The 24941-nt window shown below is 37.4% G+C and overlaps 1 protein-coding gene across 12 annotated transcripts in view; it reads left to right on the top strand.

Moving 5' to 3' along the window:
• Window positions 1-1675: 1675 nt before the first annotated feature.
• LOC102686642 (target of Nesh-SH3) overlaps window positions 1676-24941 on the top strand; it is a 45817-nt gene continuing 22551 nt past the window's right edge. For 5 of the 12 annotated variants that reach the window (XM_015364483.2, XM_015364488.2, XM_015364485.2 and 2 more), the window contains exons 1-9: window positions 1676-1911; window positions 11231-11410; window positions 16474-16542; window positions 18378-18510; window positions 19993-20025; window positions 21038-21225; window positions 22323-22450; window positions 23339-23384; window positions 24854-24934. In XM_015364483.2, the coding sequence (XP_015219969.1) occupies window positions 1833-1911; window positions 11231-11410; window positions 16474-16542; window positions 18378-18510; window positions 19993-20025; window positions 21038-21225; window positions 22323-22450; window positions 23339-23384; window positions 24854-24934 (937 nt within the window). In that variant the 5' untranslated portion in view covers window positions 1676-1832. The remainder of the gene's footprint in view (window positions 1912-11230; window positions 11411-16473; window positions 16543-18377; window positions 18511-19992; window positions 20026-21037; window positions 21226-22322; window positions 22451-23338; window positions 23385-24853; window positions 24935-24941) is intronic. The other 7 variants (XM_015364489.2, XM_015364490.2, XM_015364482.2 and 4 more) reach the window with 6 other exon arrangements.

The raw sequence follows: 24941 nt of genomic DNA, 5'->3' as shown, positions 1-24941 counted from the left end.
CCTGCAGTTTCAACACTCATCATTATGATAAGTTACAGAAACTAACTTGACTCTGCTGGTTGACTAAAGCACAGGGTACTTTGGCTTAAGTGGAGTCTTAAGTGGTTAGGGACTTGCTGCCCCCTGCCTGACACAGCTGCATTTAGATTTTGAAAAGCTGTAGTGTTAGTTATTGCCTGAAACACCACACTGCAAAGGTCTTATCTCTTTCATTATGTTTTAAAACTATGTTTGTGATCGTTTCAATTGGCACCAATACTTTCCATATGCTCTGAGGTAATTGTTCCCAGTACAGTAAGATTCCTGTGAATCATAATACGGCAAACACAATGTTTCTTCAATAAATTGTGGTTAGGTGGTATAGCCCGAATAGCAATCTTTTATGTTGACAAATTGAATAAAGATTCATGTTTTGATTGTGGAAATCAAGGATTGTGAAGAATATTTCACTGACTTCTGCTGCTTGATTTCAACATCACTTTACCTTTGTAACAGGTTTTGCTTTCTGTGGGTCATGCAATTCAGGTATAGAGGTTCAGTGATACCATTTGCCTTCATTTTTTAATATAAGACTGTGCCATCGCATTGCAAGAGGAAAAACATCACAGCATGGGTTTTCGCAGAGAAGGAAATGACATACAGTGCTTATTTTGGCTAGTTCCTTTTCAATGCTTGCCTTATTTTTTATTTTGCATTGAGAAATAGATTGGCAGGATATGTATCCAAGTCTGTAAAAGTTCTTATAGACATTGTTTCATGAAAGAATGGGCAAAACTTCAAAGACACATTATTTATTGAAATATGGATTCTATGACTGATTAAATATGACCACAACCAAGCCAAGTCTCCACAAAAGTACTGCTCTTGTACAGAATGACACCACTTAAGAATGATAAGAAAATAGTTAGGCATAGCACTAGTATAGATCCCAAAACAGAACCTCAAGTATATACAGTATTAGGCATTGGAGCTATTTTGGAAGAAAAATCATATTGTGCCTGGGGGCATTTATAAAAGATATACACTATGATGACTCCCAAGAAGCAAAAAGTTCTACATGCAGTTTAGGGCTTATAGTGCAGAGACTGCTGTTTTTAATAAAGCTTATGCTCTGAACTTTCTGTTGCTGGGGTTCCCCAAATTGTGGTGTGTTGGCCGAGCACTGCTGGAACTGGCTATGCTTGTCATCAGGCAGGAAAACGTCAGCTTGCTGAGTGCCAGCAACCCTTTCTTTTGGCTTGCCAGGTGTCTGTGAGCGTGCATTGCTACCAGTGAGATCTACATGACTTCCTCCTCGTCTGCTATCTCTCCATGTGCTCACAGTAGGTTACTAACAGGGTGGGTATACAGAGCAGGTTTTTCAGGCATTTAGTTTAATACCTCTGTCAGTCATTGTAACTGTGTCTGCTGAGAAACAAACCTGATTAATACAGAAAACGATCCTCTTTGGTGGAAACCTTGCATCCTTTCACAACCTTCCTGGTGAAGGGAGAACAGTCCTGTTAGATCACAATGAAAGAAGGATGAATGATGTTATTCCCTGTCGCAGTACATGCTGTATCCAAGCATTTGATTGGTAGGGCAGGGGAAATCTATACAAGAGTTAGACAGAAAAATAGAGAGAGAGGGAACAAAATCAAGCTCCACACTTGCCAGCTTCCACAGTGTGCTGGTGGGGCGTGATGTCATAAGTCCCCTCCCTCACCAGATATAGATTCATGTTGGACCTGCTCTCTCTATCACTCAACAGTCTTGCACAGTGAGAAGAAGTCTAAGTCAATTGTTACCTTTTAGTGAAATCTTCCAGCACCCTCCACAGCCAGCGCAAGAAAATGCTCCCCAGGCTGTTTCTGTTCGTCCTCGGTGGGATTGTACTCCTGAGCTGTGGGACAACACAGAGAATACCGAGAGGCAAGTGGGCACAGCATGGTCATGCCAGCAGGCATATGAGTAATGAAGTAGTGTGATAAGAACTTTTAGACGTCTCTTAAGATTTCAGTTCATTTTGAAAAATCTGTACAGTGCATGAAACATTTCATATTAAAGGTGCACCAGGGGTGTCCTATTGGACTTTTTCTGCTTGATTAATTCTTTCCACTGTGGGTCTGTGAAACAGTATTGTTGTACATCTTCACAGATAAAGAAATATTTTTTTATGGCATTAGAATTTTTCTTTCAGGATGGTATTTTGAGACACAATCATGTATTGCTATGCTGTTATGCTATTATGATGTTCTTTACAGATTGCTTTCAGGTTTTTGTTTTTTGCTTTGTTATAATGGTTTTTGAGGAAACCTGTTTCTTTAGTTTATCTTATATAGTCTACTCATTTTGTTCTCATTTTCAAAAAAGACTTAGAAATACACCTTTTGCGGAAATACCTGCTGGTGAGGGTTGTTCTTGCTTTTTGCTGGATTCTTAGTTGAGGACATTGGTTAAAACGTAAAACCCTGCCTAAATCACATTTTCTTTCTTGAGGGGTTGCAGTGTATCTTAGTCTTATATTGTCTGTTTGTTTAGTGTGGTTCAGATCTTGTCTGAAGCTGTCATTAAAGCTGAATGCATACATAGACTCAGAAGTGGTTTGGAAGAAACAATGGTGAAGTGAAGGCTGACTTCAGAATAGGTTTACTACATATCTGTTATTCCTTCTCTGCACTGACTGGTTTACTAAAAGCTATGCATAACTGTGTAGCACACTGTACAGTATGTGCAAGAAAATATTTTTCAGTAAATTCTACTAAGTTAAAGTTACTTGCCCTCTATGGATGTTTTTTTTTCATTCTAAAAAGATGTAAAGGATGTGGACTGATCCTGAACTTTAACTGATGTTCAAATGTTGTATGGGTGTCTGTACAGCTGTAGACATACGTATTGACACTGAATCTTCACTTTAACTGCTGCATATTCAAATGGATGTTTTCCACTTACTAAACTGGTAGTTAAGCTTGTGTCAGCTGCAGGCAGGAAGGGCTATTCTGATTTTAATTTATAGCAAATGCAAATTTCAAGTCTGAGATGATTAAAATTTTTATTTTAATAAATTAAGAATCTTTGTTTCTTCTTGCTTCCTTTATTTTGGAGACATATGTAACATGAAAAATCCTGTACTGCAAAAAACGAGAAGTTAAGAAGAAATAAGATTGATCAAAAATCTAAATTCTGGCACTTTGCACAGTCTGCAGGGTTTTGTCTGCAGCCTGTTCACCATGCAGACGTTCCTCAATCTTAGAACAGCAGTTCAGCTATCCCCTCACTGTGGGACTGGTGCTACTTTAAAGACTGGCCAAGAAATGCATGTAGCTCTGTTTAAAAGAAACTGATGTCATTCTTATCAAAACACCGTCTCCCTGGAGAAAATTCTGCTTGCAGCATAGAGTACTACCACAAACAATCCGCTCAGCTCCAGCTGAGGCAGTCGGAAATTTAACCCAGTATAGTGCTGAGATGTGCGGATACAATTTGCTCTCATTAGAGGAGCTTGAACACTTCTACTGCCCCGTCTGTATTGACATTAAATCTGCCCGTAACCATAAACAGACGGTTTGAAAATTAGTTGTTTATTGAGAAAATGCTAACAGCTGCAGAGTTTTAGTCGGAGCAATTGAAGATATGGGGGCCAATCTTTAGCCAAACATCTCCCTAGAAAGCTCTCAAAATACTGTAGTAAAGCAAGTATTTAATTAAATAGAATTGCTCTCCTGTCGCTGTCTTCACATTGCTTTATTCTTAACTTATTACTTATTGTGCTTGCTTAGAGCTGATAATTAATACCTGTCATTTTTGACATGTTCATATTACAGTATATAATGCTGTAGTATATACTGTATAGTCAAGCTACAGTACCTTCTGTTCTTTTCCTTGCTGCCGCTGATGGTTCCAGAAGCTTTAACTCAATATCACATCCCTGCTGTTAGAACCAAAAGTAAATTAATACATCATAACAAATCTTCTGTCTTATGTGTGTACTTTCTGATGTACACCTGTTGTCTATTGCACTACAGTGAAATGAAATCAATACCTGTGTTTTTGTTTGTAGCGCATGGGGAGTGGGGTTGTTTGGTTTCATTTTATTATTATACTTAGCACTTATTATTTAATTAATATTATTTACTATTATCATACAATTAGCTGATATTCAACGACTTAATGAAAGCAGTGTAATGTATACACACAAAAAGATGATTTGGAAGAATCAATGTGATCTGGAAATGGACTATAAAGTAAGAGAATTGAGTGATTTCATTTGTAAAGCACTTTACACATAAAAGGTGACCAACTCCATCCACACACCTGAAATCTGCTTCTTCATTATTATTAATTGTTGTTTTGTATTTTGTGTAGCCTATTTACTGATGTACTGAATTTCCATATAATATGCAAACATCACTAATGATTAACTTATATTATAACTATATATTATAGAGTATATGTAAAAACTTCAAAGGTGTGTGAATGTCATTGTGTTGTTATTGTACAGTAAGTCACTTAGGTTTACAGTAGTTACACAGAAACGATGATCATTGCTCTGACGAGGGAGCCTCAACATTTGTCTTTTAAATTATGTCATAGCTTTTAATCTTTCAAAACATTGCAGTAGTGACTAAGATCAGGTCCTTTTACTGCCAAGGACTTGATAGAGCATTTCCTCCTTGTTTTACCTCAAATCCATGTTTTCTGCCAAAAGGCCAGTGCTGACTGGATTGTTGTTTATTGTAGCTTTTCCATGGGAATTCTTTTGACAATGAAAAATGATAGTTCAGCAAGAAAATCCTTGCTCTAGTATTGGAAAGCAGCATTACATGAAGGTAATGAGCCTACTTTCTTTGGTCAAAAAAAGTTTGCTTCAATGAAGCACCATTAGGAACTAATCACACCAAGCATGGCTTCCACTACTGGCCGTATTAGCACTTTACTAGGCAGTAAATAGTTCACTTTCACTACAGCACAAGAGTCTCACGAACATCAAAGGACAAGGTTTTTAGACAAAAGCTCCTTCTTTGGAAACATGTCTCCCCCTTAGAGTGGAGGTTATAAAGAGCATTTCATAGATCCTTTGTAAAATATTCTTCATACTTCAGTTTCATTTTAATTAAAAAAACTATATTTTATGGCATAGGGACTGATGTGGCTCCAAGATTAAAATTAGCTGAGTGACATACTGTCTACCAGGGTTGTTTTGATGCCCAGCTTGAACACATGGATGTAATTATTCACCAGCTCCTGCAGATGGAATAGTGCCATTAAATGGCTAACTGAATAGTTCTGGCATTGTAAAAATTGTAAATTTGATTGGAGTTTGAAGAATTATAATGTGACTTTTCAAAAGCAGGGAAAAAAAATAGTACATTCTGTATAGTCATATGGCTTTCCGTCCTGTTCTGTCACTGAATATCTTTATATAGAAAGTAAGGGAATCACTGCCTATTGCATGTAAGGGCTGCAAGTAAAAGATTGTTGCCTTGATTGTTGTTTTTTTAACATGCTAGAATCAGAACTGGAAACAAGTCTGTAATATGAATGACTTAAAATAGTAGTAATGGAAGTATAAAAAAATATTCTTATCAATAGAACATCTGATTTTTTTTTTTTGCTGTGCATATTGTGTTAATGAAATACCTGAACAACTCCTTCAAAAAAATTTACCTTTGTTCTTATTTGGATCCTTAGAAATATTTCTGGAAAACCACAGGGGGACAGGCCACCTGTTAATGTGTCTCATGGAGAAGTGTCCGTGGAAAAGTAGAAAGAAATAAAGAACTAATAACTACAATGAACCAGTTTATTATACATTTTTATACTCTGTTCCAAAATCAGTTTTACAATACTATATCATAAGATCACAGTGATTAATTCTGGTGGAAGAGAGTCTTGTCCTGAATGTATTAGGAGGAAAAATAAATAAGGTGGTCTGGAATTTAGATTTTTCACCCAAGAGAATGCTGCAAACATCAGAGATGAGCCTGCTAGATCACTTTCAACTGTAATGTGTTTATAGCAGAGAACAGACTTTATTATCAAGTCCTATACTGTGTCCACATGTTTTTATCCATCACATACTGTGTTTTCTTCCACAGGCAAGTGAAAATATAAAAACATAGTCTTATTCAGTGATGGTGTTGAACCAAGGCATTGAGGAATGTGATCACCTGAAATTAGTCAGCAGTGAGCCTGTTAAAAATATAGACAAAAACCCGTATTCAAGAATTTCGTTGTATTCTCTTCAGATGCATTCTTGAAAAGGGGATTTGAAATACTATATATCTTGACGAGAAATCTGGATAGGTTAAAACATTTTTTACCTCATTGAACTGTCACAAATCAACATGAAACATCTCACAAACAATCCAGCACTGAAGCAATGAGTTCAGTCAAGAACTACAGTACAACATTATTTTGACTTTCTGGAAATTTTCTTTAAGAAAAGGACAAGATTATGTAGATACAGATCTATGCATGAATCTCATGGATTACACATGCAGCATGTAAAGTTAAAAAATAAAAATATATATTGCAAAAGACATCTGGATTTGGAAAAAGAAGCTCAATTTTAGCTTCTTTAAACCTTTTACTGTAGCTCCTTAAGTAACCTTTTGCTTGTTTAACATTTTCCAGGTATTACAGGTAGTGACATGGCAAGTTCAAGATGTCTAACCTGATGTCCCTTTGTTATTTTTCACGCTTTGGAAACTTCTCAGCTGCAGCACAAGATACCCGAGCCAAGTATTAGATCACATGATTCCAAATGTCACACATGTCAAAATTCAAGACACACTCTTTTAAAAAATCAAACAGATGCCAAAAAGAAATACACAAAAAAGCTCCTGGGAAAACACTGTAGAGGAAAGGAATCTTGTCTTTCTTTGAGTGGTTTTTCACAAATATGCCATGAAGCAGGCAAAACAAATCTGTTTTCCCAGCACACTCAAGAAATCAAATATATTTCATAGTTCTTTGAATATTTTTTTTTCAAATATGTATTGAATATGTAAAACATGCGATTGGGGTGCATTTCTTATTCCTATGTATCACTGCTGTGCATGTCACCTTCTTTGTAATAAAGGAAAGCAAAGGTATCATATGCAGATGTTCTAGTGATAAACAGTTCACTGATCATCGATGCCATAAAGCACATTAGACCTCAGAATATGGTAATGGCCATTTTTCAGGGGTATACAGCATGGGCAAGCATAATTTTGTTTTGAACAAATTCCTTACTACATATCCCTTTATTGTGTGAGAAAGCCTTTTGTTGTAGATTTAATATCACAAATCCTTATTTTACAACAGGAATAAAGTATTTTATATGTCTTACACGAGACTTAGCTTAGAATAATGACCTCTATTTCAATAAGGCTTGATCTTAAAACAGAAGCCATAACTGATCACATCCTTTGCTCATAAATCTTGAATGAACTAAGTAGCAGATGTTGCCAGCTATGAAGCAGTGAATTCACTCTTATTGAAGTTGTATTACATGGGGAGCATTCTATAGCTTGTGAATGGCCATTCGAAATGCAAGGATTTTACAATAAGCCATGCTGTTATTTGGTTTCATCTACAGTGAAGCAAATTTTGAACTGTTTTTGTTTAATAACTTTGCACGATAGTCACATTTTTTCAAATTTTGTCATATTGTATTGTATACATTTTTGGTGATGTGTTGTATTGACGAGTGTTTTGAAAGTTTTTACAATCTGTATTGGAATGATGATAATATTACAAGATCCAGTCTTCAACATGGGTTCCAGGTACAGTCAGAAGAGGTTGTTGTTGGATTCAAAATCATCACAACCAGAATACTACTGGAACTATACTTCACAGTATAAATATGAAAAGCAGAAAAAATATAATGCACTTTTTACAAAACAAGGAATTCTTTGTGTACTAGTTTAATCACTTGGGAATATTGCACCACGTGCAGTATAGAGCTGTTAAGTAGTTCTCCGATTAAAAAAATATAAAGAAAAAGATTAAACATGCAATTTGTGCATTACACTCATGATTTAATTTATTTACCCTTTTCACTTTTCAGTTCATACAAACATCCAGTTATCCCACGTGAAAGCTGCTCTGTACTGTAGCTCAGTTTTGCTGCAGTAGTTTTAAAAGGCAAATGAATTCTGAAGGGTACCTGTAGCTTTAATTTTATCACTAACACACATTACAGTATATGTTCTGGTACTGTTCCTGAATATCTCTCTTTGTGTTTCTTTTGGAATTTAGAATCAATTAAGTTTTTCAGGAGCAATGTTTGATGCAGTCTAAAAGATCTCTTTAGATTACTAGAGTACAGTAAGTAGCAAAGTGTAGTATACCCTAAGGTAAGGTGTACTGTGATAGAAATGGGCAATGGCAAAGAAAAGGTACTGTAGCACCATTAAATGTGCCTTTATCTCTATATGCAGCTGATAAGTTAAGACAACTGATAATAAGGAAAGGTTGGGCATCAGTTGGAGAAAATGCCAGATAATTTTGGCTCAGAAGGCTCAATTCCATGTCATTAATTTGTTTGCCTTCATGAAATCCTTGAAGCAAATTCTGCTCTTAATGAACTCCTTGTAAAAACCGCTGTATGTGTACAAACATGTCAAAGCATGGGTCCTAAGGGGTAAGTCCTGCAGTGATCCTGACTGGCCACCTGGTAATTTCTTCTGCTCAGGTTAACTATGCCTTGATCATATGACCTGGACTGTCTGAATGGTGATTTACGAGTTTCAGAATATCACTATTTTGCAGAGGGCATTTTGAAGTAAATTCTGCTTGAAGCTTGATGAAAATGGGCCTCTCGCAATGCATATAATGTAACCTTTCAGTCAAATCCAATCCATATGTTACACACTTCAGGAATAAATTTAGATAATTGTTATTAATCATAGTCGTTCTTGAACTCTCAAAGTATACAAAAAAGGAGTTGAAGACACAAGTTCAAAAGGAGGTCAAGCTCAAATTTCAACTACTTCTACCTGCTTATGTATAAATATCACTTCAGCGGTTTGGTTAGATCCTAATGAATGCAACAGAGAGATTGACTCACCTAGCTGAGGGAATGGCAGCCTATCTGAGGCTGGATAGGCTGCCCAAACCCACTTCCCCCTTTACTATTGCTAGGATTGAGCCAGGGGGTTAGCTCCAAGAGTGTAGATGTGAAGGAGGGGAGCAATGTGAGAGAGAAAGGAAGTCCCGGGTGTGAGACTTTTACATGTAGGTGAGAGAAAGCGTGCGGGATTAACGTCTATCCTTTCTCCTGAACTTTTGTTATAACCTCCATTTCTGACTGACACCCCTGCATGTTTCCATTCCGCACTCTTTTCTCCAACCTCATCTTTGCCCTTACGGCAGCTCCCTAACTCATTCCTCATTACCAGGGGGTGGGAGGTGGGGAAACAAAGCCCCCTCCTTACAGATGGGGTGTCGTTGTCCTCAGCCAGGTGACCCCAATTAAGCTCACTATGTATATCACGCCTCTTTTCCTAACCTAATATTTCGGGCCTAACTGAACTATTGAAATACTGTATAGTTTAATGTAGAATATAATTGCAAATATATTATTTCTAGTGGTTATGGTTTGTCTATACTGAAATTTTGCCCTTTTTTAAAAAAGTGTAATTTCTTCGCTTAAATTTTTCATGAACTGAAACCATCAGGAACCTTTTTCTTGTCAGTGATGTCCAAACCTGCTTCTACAGATATTTAGGTTTCTTGATTCTACTGAAAAATACACATATTCAAAATATATATTCTGACAGTACTAACAAAGGCAAAGTTTAAAGAAAAAAAAAACATTTAACATTTACACTGACTTCATGCTTACCTTAGCTGTACTGCTCTTTATACTGTATATATGTACAGTATGTATTCTGGAATGAAAATCACCAGACAAAACTGACAAGATCTGAAACAGCAGTTTGGAAGTTTTTGCTTAGACATTTTTTTATCTTTAAGAGTGTAGTTCTGAACCATACTGGTAAACTCCAGAATTCACTCTAGATAATGCAGCTGCATGATCAACCTTTTCATGTAGAGAAAACTCAAAGACAAGCTCCACCCAGACTTTTTCTCTCACCCCTTTGGTGCTCAGATTAGTTAGGACTATTCACTTTTTCGCTTCTCAAGATGGGATTGTGCCAGATGGCACATTGGATGAGTGCTTGCCTACTCTAGCCCATGTCAAGTGCTTTCTCCCTTTGGCTCGATACCTGTCCACTATCAATCATTTCAAAAGCAAGAACACGATCAAACACTGGTGTCAGGAGGTGAAGTGTTGGAATGGACTGTCAAACTTCAGATCTCAAACTCTTTTATTCTGTCTGTGTGTGGTTGTATCAGATACTGCTCTGTTGGAAATAATTTCTGGAATTAATCCTGTATTTTGTTTGGGATGTGGGAGATAAATATTGGAGTGTTTGCACAGCTCATAGAATACTGAAACTGGCTGAACTTTTGAACAGTGGCATTGATGAATGTCCTGCAATTCTTCCTTGTAGAAGATTTGTAGTGCAGTGCTTTCAGGAATTGCTATTCCTGTCAAGATGGAAGAAGAGTATTTTTCAGTTCCATTGTACAAGCCACGGATTTAAAAAAGAGCAGTAATCTCCACTATAGTCAAAGCATTTGATCCCTTTTTGCAGTTGCTTCCCTTTCGTTTTCTTTTGTAAGACACTTTTTTACGAGGCGTTTTAAACAGTGGTATGTCATCTAGTGTAAAACTAACTTGTACTAACTTCCACTATATAACTGCCGTTTCAAACCTAGTTAGCAACAGTTTAATCAATCTCATCAAGGCAAGTGGAAACATGGATTTAATCAAACATACAATATACTGTATCACCAACTTATTATCTACATTTGAACCAGGCTCTTTGCCAGTCCCTGCTATCCAGCTTAAGAAGGGTCGAGTGAACATTTAATCTGTTTGGTATTAATGGATAGCAAATTGTTCCTTAAATTTCAAAGTCTACATTTTTTGTGTATCTAACAAGATTCCGTGGGAGATACTGTATGCAAATGTTACCAGAATGAGAGGCTGAGCAATATTAATGAGAATATTAAGCATTTTATTGGCAAACCTGTTACAATTCTAGTACTATAGTGTAATGTATGTGGCTGTGGTGCGTTGGGCAAAAATAGATGTGACATTTTGAATTTTTAAACACGAAACAAGAACAATATTGACAAATAATGGATGAAGGAAAAACCCTCACAGTTTACCTTTTATGTTTCACTGCAGTCAAAAGACACAATCTGAAGGTCCGGATAAATGCCACAGGGGACACAATTACCTTCAAGTTTGTTCGGCCAAGCCCAGACACCAAGCTGGAAGGTTATATCCTTGGATATGGAAGCAGCATGTTTTCCAAACAGTTCATCCAGCTGCCAGAAGATGGGGTGCCTTATGAAACAGAAGTCGGTAAGATTCTTGTTTTTTTTCCGGGAAAAGAAGACTTTATTGCAAATGGCAATAAATCCAATACGTTGGATGAACAGTTACATACTCTAGCCTGTCGTCTTTACAATAATAACATCTGTAATTTCTGTTATTTTTTATTTTTTTATAATGAGCTATTATTTTTATTGGGATATCCCATTTTTATTGGCTTTCATTACTTTGGATGTTTAAAGGAATTAATTTAATTCTCTTAGAAGTTTGTTCTCCTGATGAGCAATATTAATTAGGCATCCTTTGCTTTCCTTTGATTGACTATAACATTAATTAACTTAAGAAATGTCTGAGTTTTCTTCAACAAGTTAAGGCGAGCATGGGTTAAATTCCTATTTTGCAGGCAATTATCGTATATGAGGTTTAGCTGGAAATCAAGAGATGTACTTTTGAAGGTTTTAGCCCAGTTCATGTTTGCTGGAAGGCAAGGTTTGATGATGAATGAAAATTGTACCTGCATACTCTATAAAAGAACAATTCAAAGCAAGCCTTACATAACTTTATATGCCAAGGCATGATCATTTGGAGAAGGGGCTTATCAGCCATTATCACACTTCAATGTGCTATTTTCACCTAGAGTACACATTGTTGAGATCAGTGTATTAATAATGCATCTGGCACCTTATTTAATTGGTTACATCTGACAAAACTTTTCTTTCACAAAGGCCATGTATGATTTATTGAGATGTGCTGCCAGTTCTTGCTAAACAGGAGCTATCCAAATCAGGGGAATTAAGTCAGATTTCCATGACAAACACAGGGAAAATGAATAATATACAGTATAGATTAATAAGTGCCAACACATTCTCCTTGATTCCTACTACAGTCAAAGAGAAGTGCAAAGTTGAACAGGTACTGTAGGATAGTCATAGTTTCTTACCAAATTTTTACATCCTGTTAACTTTTTTCTTTTAAAAAAACTATTTTATAAAATATATTATATTTTTGGTCTCATTGCATGCATCTTAATTCTTTCCTTTAATACAGGAGTATCCAGTCTTCACCCTGGAGAGCTAATGTGTCTGCTGATTTCATTTAAAGTTCACTTAAAACCAACAGCACCTGAAATGCTAGGAGAAGCTATTAAATTGCTTAAATTAAGCTAAGCCATTAACCAGCTGGTTTAGCTTGTTAAGATTTGGGTTGGAATGAAAACTAACAGACACACCTGGGCCTCCAGATGTGGATTGCTTTAACAGTGAGTTTGAAATCAGTTCAATCATAATATAGTATAACCATGGATACTCAGTTTTTGCTGATGTATGCCTTTTAGGATACTGCAGTCGGTTAAAAATAAATGTTTATAGTTCATGTCTTAAGTGAATAATTACTTATGTACTAAGTGCTGATGGTAAAAAAATATTATACACTGAAAGGGTTTCATAAATATTTGGAGATAAACAGTGCATAATGATTTGTAGATCCTGTGTTGCATTTTTTCTGTATTGTCTGTAGCAGCAAAGTACCATAAATGCACATCACATAGATATACTGTATAAATAAGTTTTTACACAGGTCTATACATATAAATGCTCATATGAAATAAACACCTATTGAATTACACTGAATTGCTACTGTATATTCCACAGGTTCTCTTTTTCCATATGCTTTGCCGTGCCTGCAGGTCATCCCGCTGAAAGATACTAATGGAATTCCTTGGACAATAATACACTTCCCCACGGCAATATTGGTTCTGTATAGTGAAGGAAAAGCAGATACAAACTTACATTTCATATACTGAAGGGGCATAAAAACAGTGAATTCAACAACCAGTTCCCTGACTTGGCCTCCTGGGTTATGGGCTTGCACAGAACAACACTTGAAGAAAGGGTTAAAAGAATACCTAAAGACTTCATCACAATGTTTGTTTTTCCCTGAGGGTTTTTTCTGCCTTGCATTAATTGCATTAAACAAAACTCCTTTTGTTTGGATTTCTAAAATAGTTTCCAAGACTACCTTGGCAAGTCAAGGAAAGGTTAAAAAGGAATACCAGTCCCCCCAAAGCTAGTGTTTAGTGCGTTAACATGTTCTAATGTTTATCCATATAATACAGTTTTATTGAAAGGTAGAAACTACTTTGGCCAAAATATTTGTGGTGTTATTAAAAAGAAAACAGATGGGCACTGCATTATCAAACAGGTGCACACACTTCTTGTGTTCTCCCACATGCTTCAGAAAAATGTGCATTTGTTTTAAAATCGCTTGTCATATTAAAATGATGGTGCATTTTTAGCCACTACTGTCTTCCAAGCCTGTAGGTTCTGAAAAACCATTACTTTCCTAAAATGATAAATCAAGTCTGTCACAATTCTCTTCATAAATGTGTGAATTTCTATAAATGAGGAATAAATATACTGCATTCTGCCATTAAAAAAACATAATAGTTTACAAATGCGGCTCTGCAAGAATATCAACACCTCAACAAGCAGCTTTCCACTAATTTGCCATCATTTCCTAGATGAAGTAGTTTAAGAGAATGCAGGGGGGGTACCAGTTAGCATTTCTATTCAAGAAAAATGTATACCAAAGGCACGGTTTCATCAAAGCACATGGGATTGCTTAAAAAAAAACAACTGTTCTCCAGAATCCGCCACAATCCACAAACCCATCTGTCTGTTCCACAGTAGTATTATGCACAATAAATCTTTGTTGGTGTTGCTTCCTAACATGCATACCTTGTGCTTCCCAATACAGTACGTCAATAAAGAACAGTCATTCTTACAAAGCATCTTTAAAATGCACTGGAATCAAACAGAAAACAAAAATAAGGATGCTGATATGATATCATTAGACAGCAATGAATCATGGAGCCATGTGGGAGAACTAATCTCAGCAGTCCACTGCACCGTCAAACCGGCTTACTGCTAAAGTCTTTCTGAGTTGTGGTTTGCTTTTTGGCTCAGCCTTGCAAACTGCTGATGATAACTCTGTTACACACACGTTTGACGCCAATACCAGTCAAGAAAAATCATACTGGCTTCCACACAGAGAAAACTATTATGCTTCCTAAACCATTTTGGCTCTATGTTAACTTTTACTTGAGAATGATAGGGGTTATAATTCCTGTAGTTCAGTATTTTGTGAAATTGCTGTTCGTGTGGAGTGAGATTACTTAAATAGAACAATGTGAAGTCATGCAAAATTTCCTTATACAACTGAATTGCATTTAATTAAATGGAATTTAATTATTCCAGACTGTTTCGAAGAATTGCCACAGAGAACAATTTTCTATCTGTAGCAGAGTTGGGTATCTTTACAATTGATCGGGGCTAGATAGGGTTAGATTAAGATTGCGTTTTAAGATATTAAGAAGATGAAAGGATTAGAGATTGGACTTTCTGTGCCACCAATGACACTAGGTTTTTTCAAGTTTTGTATTTAATTTGGAAACAGTGATGTCAGAAATATAAAGGATATAAAAACTTAGTATTTAATACTGCTTTACTGTACCCCTCCCAAAACTCTCTGTCTTTCTGAACTAATACCAGTGCCCATTTCACTCATATAGGAACATCTGTGACTCGGTTCCTTTGGTTTTCCAAAGAAAATCCTTTGGAACGAGTCGTTTTGCAAGGCTTTCCTCTACCCACCCTTCTCTGAAATGTGTTGGATGTGAAAAAAAGTTAATTTTCATGACTCAGTTGTTTGGGACAGAGGCTTTTGACACAAAATAGCAAAACAGAAAAGCTGCCAAGAGTCCTTGTAAACAGCCACATTATCTCTATGGAAATCTTTCGTATTGTTAAATCATATCAAAGTTCTAGCATGAATCATAAGAAAAAAATGGAAATACTGAAGGTCAGTTGGGTAGCTGTTTGTTGCTTAAGTACAGAGCTAGTATTCTAGAGCTTATGATAAACTAACGTCAAATACGGGCTTTTAGTTAATTAATTTCGGTATTACTATGAAAGGTCCTATTTATCCATTTTTAGAGGGCGGCTCCTGTCTGCAGGCCTGTCTATCACACATATTCTGGAGCAGGGAAACCTCTATAGAGAGCACAGTCTGCTGAGATCAAGTCAGTAATGAGAATCAAATATCCAGCGTGTTTTGCACATTAACTTTCATCACGTCATCTTTTTTTAATCGCTCACCCACCCAGTCCGGAGTTGCGATTTGTTTTAAGTTCCGACTCACCGGGCAGCAGCTCCCACGGTGCCTGGGAGACACCCCCATTCCCCGAGCCACTCGCTGTTCGACACATCGCAGACGTCTCAACGCCTGCTGGGGGAGGCGGCGCCCACCGCAGGAGCAGGACATCGGTCGCCGATGGCTCTGCAATCCTGCAGGCACCTGGCAATCCCAGGGGTGGCCGCCTGCTGGAAGGCTGACATGTCTCATCACAGCCCTGCCCCCGTGGTGCTCTGCCACGCGTGTGGAGTGACTTGGGGAGCTTTGGTCAGAGTCAGCTAGTCATAGAGCTCACCCTTCACTGTACAATGTACGATGATACCTTATTTCTTTCTGTTATTTCCACAAGAATCAGTTTCACACTTCAGATCATCACTTGTTTCAAACGTTACGTTTCCATACAGTATGTTGCAACATGGGCTATGATGCTTAAATTCTCATAAAACTGTTTCATAGCATAATATATATATAGTTCAGGTGGGTAGCTGCGTCAGCATGCGTAGGCTGCAAAGGAACAAGTAATAGGTTTATTCCATGCTGAAAAAAAGAAGAAAGAGAACACAACGTTTCGGCCGTGGAGCCTTCTTCAGGTTCTAATATATATATGTTTTTAATCATTTTTTCATGTGTTCTTTCTGTAAAATATGCTTCATTACTAGGACTTGCCTTCAGGGATTAAAGACTGTTGCAAAACACATTTTCAGCTATTATTTTTAATTTGATGGCCAGTTCTATGGTCAGCTTTCCTTGGAAACTGAGAGCGACTCTCTACAGCATTGTGCTGGCTCCTATTTGTATCCCCACCCTCATCAATGAGCCAGATCATTCCAGTTTTCTGCTCACTTTTCCGTTAAAAATACTCTTCTCTGTGTGTTAACCAGTTGCTGGTTTTGTTCATTTAGATGCTGAACCCAAGTATCTGATAGCGGTGCAGCCAATCCCAGCCAATGACGTGAAGAAACAATGCACAGGTAAAATGACTGCCATGCTATTGCACCGAGATCCTCACCTTCATATCTCAAGAGAAGAACGACTGTTTCCTTAAATGGATTTCATGTAAATAAATACAAAAATATTCTGCTTCTTTAAATGATTGTGTTGCGTGTGTGCTGAAAATGGAAATGGAAACCTTATACAGTACGTGAAACATGTCGCATTCAAATGCAACTTCAGGGGCCCATGAAAAAAATCCAAACTGGCATCGTGCCGTAACAAAACTCACAGCAACCTATTATGTCAATTTGAAGGACTATTATCATAGCAATACTCCAGCATATTCCATGTATAAATTATGATGTTATCCTTATTATACTGTATGAAGTATTATGCAGATTAAAAGGGGTTAATGTCAATTAGAGAACGACAAAAGGGTTTTATACTTACTTCTTAAAACTGTTTACTGTAAAACCTTCCCACTGCCCGTCAACAACTTTCAAATGCTCTGCACTGGATATCCTCTCTTTTTATTGTCGTGAGGTGGAGCTTTTCAAACAGGCCATTCAGAGGTTTATTAGGGGCTCTGTGTTTTCACATCCCTGGTCCCATTCCATATGCTGCATATGGAAAGCACGTGTGGTGTGAGAAGAATGAGCTGTTGTTATTGTCCTTGGCGTGTTTTGGAATTTTCTCTAAGAAGTTAGAGACATTTCAAGCAATACACAGTCATCTTTGCCAAGGCATTAATCAGTTAGTGGAAAGGAAATGCACATTATTTTTCATACTGACCAATTTACTTTCAATAATATTTCCTGAATTGATAATAAATCGAAATTCAAAATGCCAGTAACAGCAGCTGAGTACACTATAACTACTTTATGGTAGCGTAATGATTTCTAAACTAGTGCTGTGAGCATGGAGATCAACACTACTCAAAGGATGTTATTAAAGTTATCACCAGCAGCTACAAATTATTAGAAATTATTCTAGCACATTGTCGGCATTTTCAAGGGTTTGCCTTTTTTTTTTTAGCAAAGCTCAATGTAACGTGGTTCACAACACAATGTGATTTCAAAGCCTAAATTTCCCCTTCTGGGATTCAAGGGTGAAACGGGGCTCATTGTGTTAAAGCTCATGTGGATGGTGGGCCCGTGTCTGTCTGATACCCACAGACCTGCTGGCAGGAGTCACTGCGGTAAGAGAAGGATCCTCCAGCAGACCCTAGTGATCAAAAGTGACTCCTTGTCACTCTGCTTGAGAGACGTAGATGGCTGGATTCAAGACTGCAGTCTTCAGTCTGTTGAACTCACCTGGAAAGAGCCACTTGTCGAATTATCTATTTGATCATAGTACACCTTTGTCTATTTTGTTGATTAGTGGATTTCCTGCTTCTTGGTTATTTTCTCTATACAGCAATTTACTGTATACAATTCCTTGTCTACACGGTTCTATGGGTTTCAGAAACTCTGTGCCACACAGATCTACCACATCTCTTACGTTAAATCGTCATTGGGCCTGGCTGACATGCTGGTGCTGGCGTTCTTTTAACTGTGCACACTTGCTCAAGCTACTCAAGCTGTTTGCTGTGTGACTGGGGTGCATGTCTTATCACAGGAGAGGAAGAGTGGGGATTGTCAGCACATTTTTGAAACAAGAAATGAAATCCAGTTCCATGGTGGGGTTCACAGAAACCCCCACTTAACGCCAGCGGTGTGGCTGCCACACTGGAATATTGTGCTCGTGAAATTGTTCTCTAATGACCAAAGCCACGTATGTCCATGCATCGTCTTGGCATCTTCAGAACCAAAACGAAATTCTCCAAAGCAGAATTATTAACGACCAAAAAAAAAAACCCTCTATGTTTATACAGGCCAAGTCAACCTTGAGAAACCCCTTCATCTTGTCATCGGCTCTGTGACACCCACGTCTGTCTTGCTGTCTTGGGGAATGTTCTTGAAAATGCCTTATGAAGGAAGCATAATGAATGACTGCCTGGAAGATGGGTAAGCTACAAGTATTCTCTGAAGTATTACCACGTGAAGCTATTGCTGTAGCACATAAGACACCCCCTTCATGCCTGAGCAGTAAATAGTAGTAATCTATGCTTCCCATCAGAGCAATGCAGTCACATCTAACAAAGGTGTGCAGTAGAAAGAAAAATAGAGTCAGTAGCAAAGGTTAATGTAATATTTTTTGTTTCTGGGGTCCACCTGCTGTACAAGGAACACGAGAAACCATGCAAGATACTTCCACTCACTCAACAAATGCCAACATTGGACTTTTAAGCACTTTGTGCTCAACAGAAAATGTACTAAATGGACATGTGAAAAAATATGAAAGCAGCAGCAAGACATGTCTTTGTCTTTGTGCTGCAATAACCTAAAGACAAGAATTGAACATAAAAAAATAATAAATAGCATTTTACAAATGTTCCATGCCTGATCTTAATAATCTGATCCACTTGCCTGGTACTCCCACATTATTACAGTGTCTTCTTAATTTCCTGTGCAAGGTAACAGAAGGATTTGCTCCGTACAAACAGTTTGCTTCCATTCCCAGCAGTTACGGCCTTAGCAATATCCTATTGGATCGCAGTTCTGCTGTTATTGACTCCTTTATAATCCAAACTGTGATTGATAGTTCTTCTTTTTCATGGTGCCTGTCCAGTGAGAGAGGAGAAAGAATGTGCGGATATGTCAAGTATATTTCCAAGACTGACATAACACCTCTGTGATTATTACTATTCAGCACTCCACTGTGCATAACAGTGGAGAAATGCATTTGAACAAATATATAATTGTTTGTTCTTAGTTGCTATAAGTTAACAAATGTTGGCTCTTTTGCTCTTAATTTGCTGCTACAATCCTTCATTATTTTACTGTGTACATCTTCCAAGTATCAATCTTATAGTACTGCATATGGAGTTTAGTAAAAAAAGGGGGCTGGATCAGTTAGCACTAAAACTATTCTTCTTCATCATCTTGGTCAAAATATTTCTTTAAACATAGGTAATACATTCTCAGTATATTTTTTTTTATCTTGCATTAGATGCTTTGCAGGTGTTTGATTTAGCACCAGTTGTTGAGCCCCATCAATCTCGGTTCTGTAGAACAATGTTGCTACAGTACGTGTTGCTACGTGTTGCTTCATGGCTCTGGGAGACAAGCTGTGATTTAGCACAGTATTTTCATTTCCCTCCAAGGTGTTTTAGAGGAGAGGTGGGATTTGAGAAGGATATGAAAACCAGCTCTCAGACAGAAATCCTAGAGCTGTCTGATCACTCTGGGGCTCATATCAATCACAGAACAGAATAAAAATCTAGAATAAGATAAGATTAAATCCAGCATACTGGGATCTCTCAAAAATCTGATTTCTGTTATCTCATGCCTGTTGTTAGACTATGCTGTACAACAGAAGTATTTTTGGAATACAAACTATTTTATGCTTGCTACCTGAATATATCTTTTTATTTTTTTATATTTCAGAATTCAAGAGTGGATACTCTTGTACATTTTAAGGTACTTCAAAATTAAGTATTGGAAACCATCAGCAGGGTGAAATATCTGATATTTAGATGGAAATATAGAAATGAATTGGACACAATTACGCAACAGAAAATCCAGTCCACATCAGAAAAAAGGTCTAGACTGTCAGACAAGCTTGCAATTGACAGTTTTGTTTATTTTAGGAACTTTACAATTAGGCAAACACGTGACACTCTTGTCAATGTCTATGTGTGTCTTTTATTCTAGTGTAAGTTAATTAATAATACATTTTAAAAAAATCTTTGCATATGAAAAGGCAAGGCAAAACAACAGCCCTACTGTCAAGGTAGCAGCTCATGTTAGATTTTAATGAGCCCCAGTGTGATCAGACGGCTATATTTTTTGTGATCTTACACTAGATGCTTTGCAGGTGTCTGCTTTAGCACCAGTTGTTGAGCCCCATCAATCTCAGTTCTGTAGAACAATGTTGCTACGTGTTGCTACGTGTTGCTACGTGTTACTTCATGGCTCTGGGAGACGAGCTGTGATTTAGCACAGTATTTTAATTTCCCTCCAAGGTGTTTTAGATGATGTGGGCACGTAGCTAATACAGAGGTACAACCGCTAAAGCGTCCGGCGGGGGCGCTACAGTATTTATTCTGCAGAACGCAGTTATGTCCCATTTTATATGCTATATTTTAAACTTTTTTTATGCTGAATAAACATAAGCATACTGTACCTACAACAAATATAATAATGTAGTTAATATAAATGGAATAAAGGAACGAGTAAAGGTTTATTCCATGCTATAAAGAGAAGAAAAGAAGCTCAATGAAGACCGTGGAGCCTTCTTCAGGTCTCATTACATTAAGTTTGTCTGAATTCCAGTTCTGCAGTGTTCGCATTCAAAAATTAACATAAAATATTAAGTTAGCTGGAATTAAAATAGATATCCCATAAATATACTGAAGTATTGTTCTGATCTATAGGTGGTCCTGTTAAAATAAAAACATAAGTAAACCAAACCTTTTTTTATATATTTCAGACACTACACTGTGAGGTACAGGCCAAAACAGCATAACAAGAAGTGGACCTACCAGACCTGCCCCACCAGAGACACTGTCATTGACAGACTGAGGCCCAACACCCCTTATGAGTTTGGTGTAAGGCCCAGCAAGAACAAACAGGATGGAGTGTGGAGCAGGCCAGTTGTTTATTCAACAAATGGGAAAGGTAATGGATCACTCATCGTATATTTTACGGCAGCGCATTGCTGCCACCAAGGAAAAAAAAATCCTCACCCTTATCTCATAATTACAAGATAACTTTCTCGCCCTGAATTATCTCGCAATTACAAAATAGTAATTCTCGTGTACTTTATGTGATCACGCAATTGCACAATTGTCATATAATACCGATATCAAGTACTGTAGGTAGCTACGTCAGCATGCGTAGGCTGCAAAGGAAAAAGTTAGTGGTTTATTCCATGCTGAAAAAAGAGAAAAAAAGAAACAGCCCTCACAGCCAAAACATTGTGTTTCTTTTCTTCTCCTTTCAGCATGAAATAAACCTTTAACTTTTTCCTTTAATACATATATCACTAACTGTGGACTTACTTTAAGCAGTGGAAGTGATAGCATGTGTAACTGTTCATAACAGAACCATCAATGCTTTGATCTCTAAATCCCACAAAACTGGTCCTCATGGTTTTAATGATTCTGTTCATATTTACTAAAAATTGCAAGATTTCATTATGACTAAGCCCCAGTTGAAAGTAAATCTCTATAAATTCTGCAGCACTGGACATTGACACGATCATTAAACCAAAAGTGCCAGCCAAGTTCGCGGTAGCTTCTACTGTACGTGCATTCAGTGCACAACGTAACAGGATGAACACTGACGTAAGCATTGCTATTTCATTAATACGAGATAAGGGGGCACATTTTTTCCCTTGGTGGCAGCAATGCGCTTCCATAATATTTAACATATTGTATGATAATAGCAAAACTTTATCAAGAAAAGCCCTTTCCCAGAAAACACAATAAGTAAACTTTTAACCTTTTAACACACACTTTTCTGCTTAAATCTGGGGACTAATGGCTTTATGTTTTTTATTGTCTCATTTGTTCTCTTGTTTCATGCTATTTCATTGCCACTTGAATCACTTTGTACTCAAGTACAAATTACTATCAGTGGATTTTGTTAATAGCTTTGTAACTGATATATACAGTAGTTATTTTAAAATTTCTGATATGTTAGTTATGCATTATCTGACAATATATGATGTTATGTACTTATCATGTGTACTGTATATGTATGCAAAATTATAGATGGACCCAGGAAACCAAATGGACCCATGAAACCGAATGGACACATGAAACCAAATGGACCCATGAAACCAAATGGACCCATGATGAACCCCAGAAAAGAAGAGAAGCCTCAAACTGATAAGCTTTTGGTAAGTACTTCTGGTAGCTCTTAAGTTACTTGCAGAGATGCACACAGTCATTGAAAACTGACAAGTCATGCGAAAAGCAGCCATAACATTTGTAAAGCTGGATGGATCCAGCACTTTCAAGGTGGAGCTCAATGAAGGAGATGAGCGCATATTACTACAGGAAATTTGAGTAAGGAATATCTTTATCTTCCCCTGTTTAACAAGGCAAAAGAATTCTTAAAAAAAACACGTTTTGAGCCACTGAAGGTGGGTGGGACAAATTAGGACGGTCAGCATTTGCTTGTACAGGTCTCCAAGATGTCTCTACACCTCTCCAGAGAGTAAGAATACCAAGTATAAACACAAAATAAATCACCTTGATATTCAGTTTACTGGCTTGCTATGGAAGGCACTGTTTTCATTCCTCTGCAGTCGTAACTGCTTCACTTCACTTCACTTCACTTCACCTTTCACGTTTGATATTTCTCTTACCCACTGCAGTGTCACTGGACTTGGCAAGACACAGGAGAGAAACAAAATATCGATTCTGCCCGATATGACAAACAGTAAATTCAGTGCCCAATTTTCCATGATTTCATTCTGACACCTTTCTTATACAGTAACTCCACAGAAACTCTTGAGCCTCCTGAGAAAACATTAAACTATAGAGAACCCAAGCGAGCATCCAAAGAGACTTTTTGCCTAAATATAACTTTTTGTTTCTAGCAACTGTAATAATACTGAGTTGCACTTGTACTGTACATATGAAAATGATTGCTTTGTTCTCTCTGCTTTGGCTGCTCAGTTATGGTTACATTTAAAACTGCTACAGAGCATGCTAAATGAGACAAATCCTTAGAGAGGTATTTAAAAGTATTTTTTTCAGAAGGTATTCCTGCTTTTTTTCAGAAGCCGGTGATTCCATCAGTCAAAGATCCATTACCGCCCAAAATCAGTAAGTATTTACTTTCACAAGAACAAATATTTTGGAATTGTTCATTTTGGGTCTAATAAATGAACTGAGTTATCCAAATGGATAACTGCTTTCTCATTTGCAGGACAACCTCAGCTGATCTGACTTAATCTTTAAATCCCCCAAGCATTTTGCTTTAATCTTCACCTACTTGAATACTTATTATAAAATTCTCCACTCCTTAAATATCCTTCAAGATAACTGCATATTTTGAGCAATGAAAACTTATATTTAAGATAAAAGTTACTATCAGAACACTCTTTTCTCCATTACTGACGGTATATTAGCAGGACAAAAAAAAGACAAAATGGGCAGTTGTAACTGTTGTTTATTTATAGCTGTACTCTGCCACCATTAGAAGATAACTGACTTAAAACACAGTCTCTGTTGGTGCTCCTAATAAACGAGCATATTATAATGAAATAAGTCCCTCACATTAGCTCACAGGATACAGCTGCTAAAAAGCTTCATGGAAGTTCTTAACTGAAGATCAGGAGTGGTAACGACAAGCCTTTCGATCCAGCTGTTCTAAATCGTAATCATTCCCCATGTCATTTCTTGAAGCTATACTGTATATATAATAGTCAAATCCCTTTTTGTTCCACCTTTCGCCTCACTCAAGCCTCCTCTGCCCCATCTCCAGCTCCCCCTTGTTTAACTGCTCACCCTGCAGGGGGGTCCCAGCCTCCTCGTCCTGATGTGGACCTCATGCTGGTGGGATGATGGCAATTTAGAGTGAAGCCAATGACCGGCTCACGGCATCTTGTCCCAGTAGCCCCTAGTGGAGTATGAGTGAATGACACAGTAATAGTAATAAAGCAGGAATGAGGATAACACTACACAGAACAATTTCTATTTTCTTAAAAGGTAACTCATGAAAGGTACAGTACAGTAGGCAACGTCCAACTGTCTTAGTAAAGCTCCACTGAATAGAACCAACATGGGTTAGAAGTAGTGCTTTTTGCTCTAGTTTCTTTAAACAATGGAGCCATGTTCATAACTAAAAGGTTTTTAAACTCGCTGAAAAATGTGTTTTTATGTTTCAGGCTTTAACATGTAAGGCTATGAGTGTTGTCTGAGTTCTGCCTTAGTGCTACTAATTATTTTGTTGCAGCTGAGCCATCATTTCACGATGAGCTTTGATTCATGGCCAGTCCTGCTGTTGCTACTTCATGGTTGTGGCAACCTAGAAGGAGCCAATTCCATCCAGACCAGGAATATCTAGAACTTCAGCCCAGATATTTGGATAGGGAATAACCAATAACACTATAATATAACCAACATTCCTTTACATGAGGATTTGTAAAGAAAAATGAGTCTATGTTGAAGTAAAATCACAGACACTCCAGACTTATATGAACTGTGATCAATCAATCTTATGTTGTGGTATAGGGAGCTCATTGTGACGTTCGTGAAATGCAGTTAATATAATCTGTTGACTTTTCCTCCAGTGGTTCATGACAAGACCCTACCACCAGTGTTTCCCCATACAAATCATCCTGGCTCTCCTTCAACAACCAGGAGACCTCTTGGTAATTG

Source organism: Lepisosteus oculatus, chromosome 15 (genome assembly GCF_040954835.1).
Source record: "Lepisosteus oculatus isolate fLepOcu1 chromosome 15, fLepOcu1.hap2, whole genome shotgun sequence".
Taxonomy (NCBI): domain Eukaryota; kingdom Metazoa; phylum Chordata; class Actinopteri; order Semionotiformes; family Lepisosteidae; genus Lepisosteus; species Lepisosteus oculatus.
The sequence above is the reverse complement of the archived record's forward strand: the minus strand, read 5'-3'. Positions and strand labels throughout refer to the sequence as shown.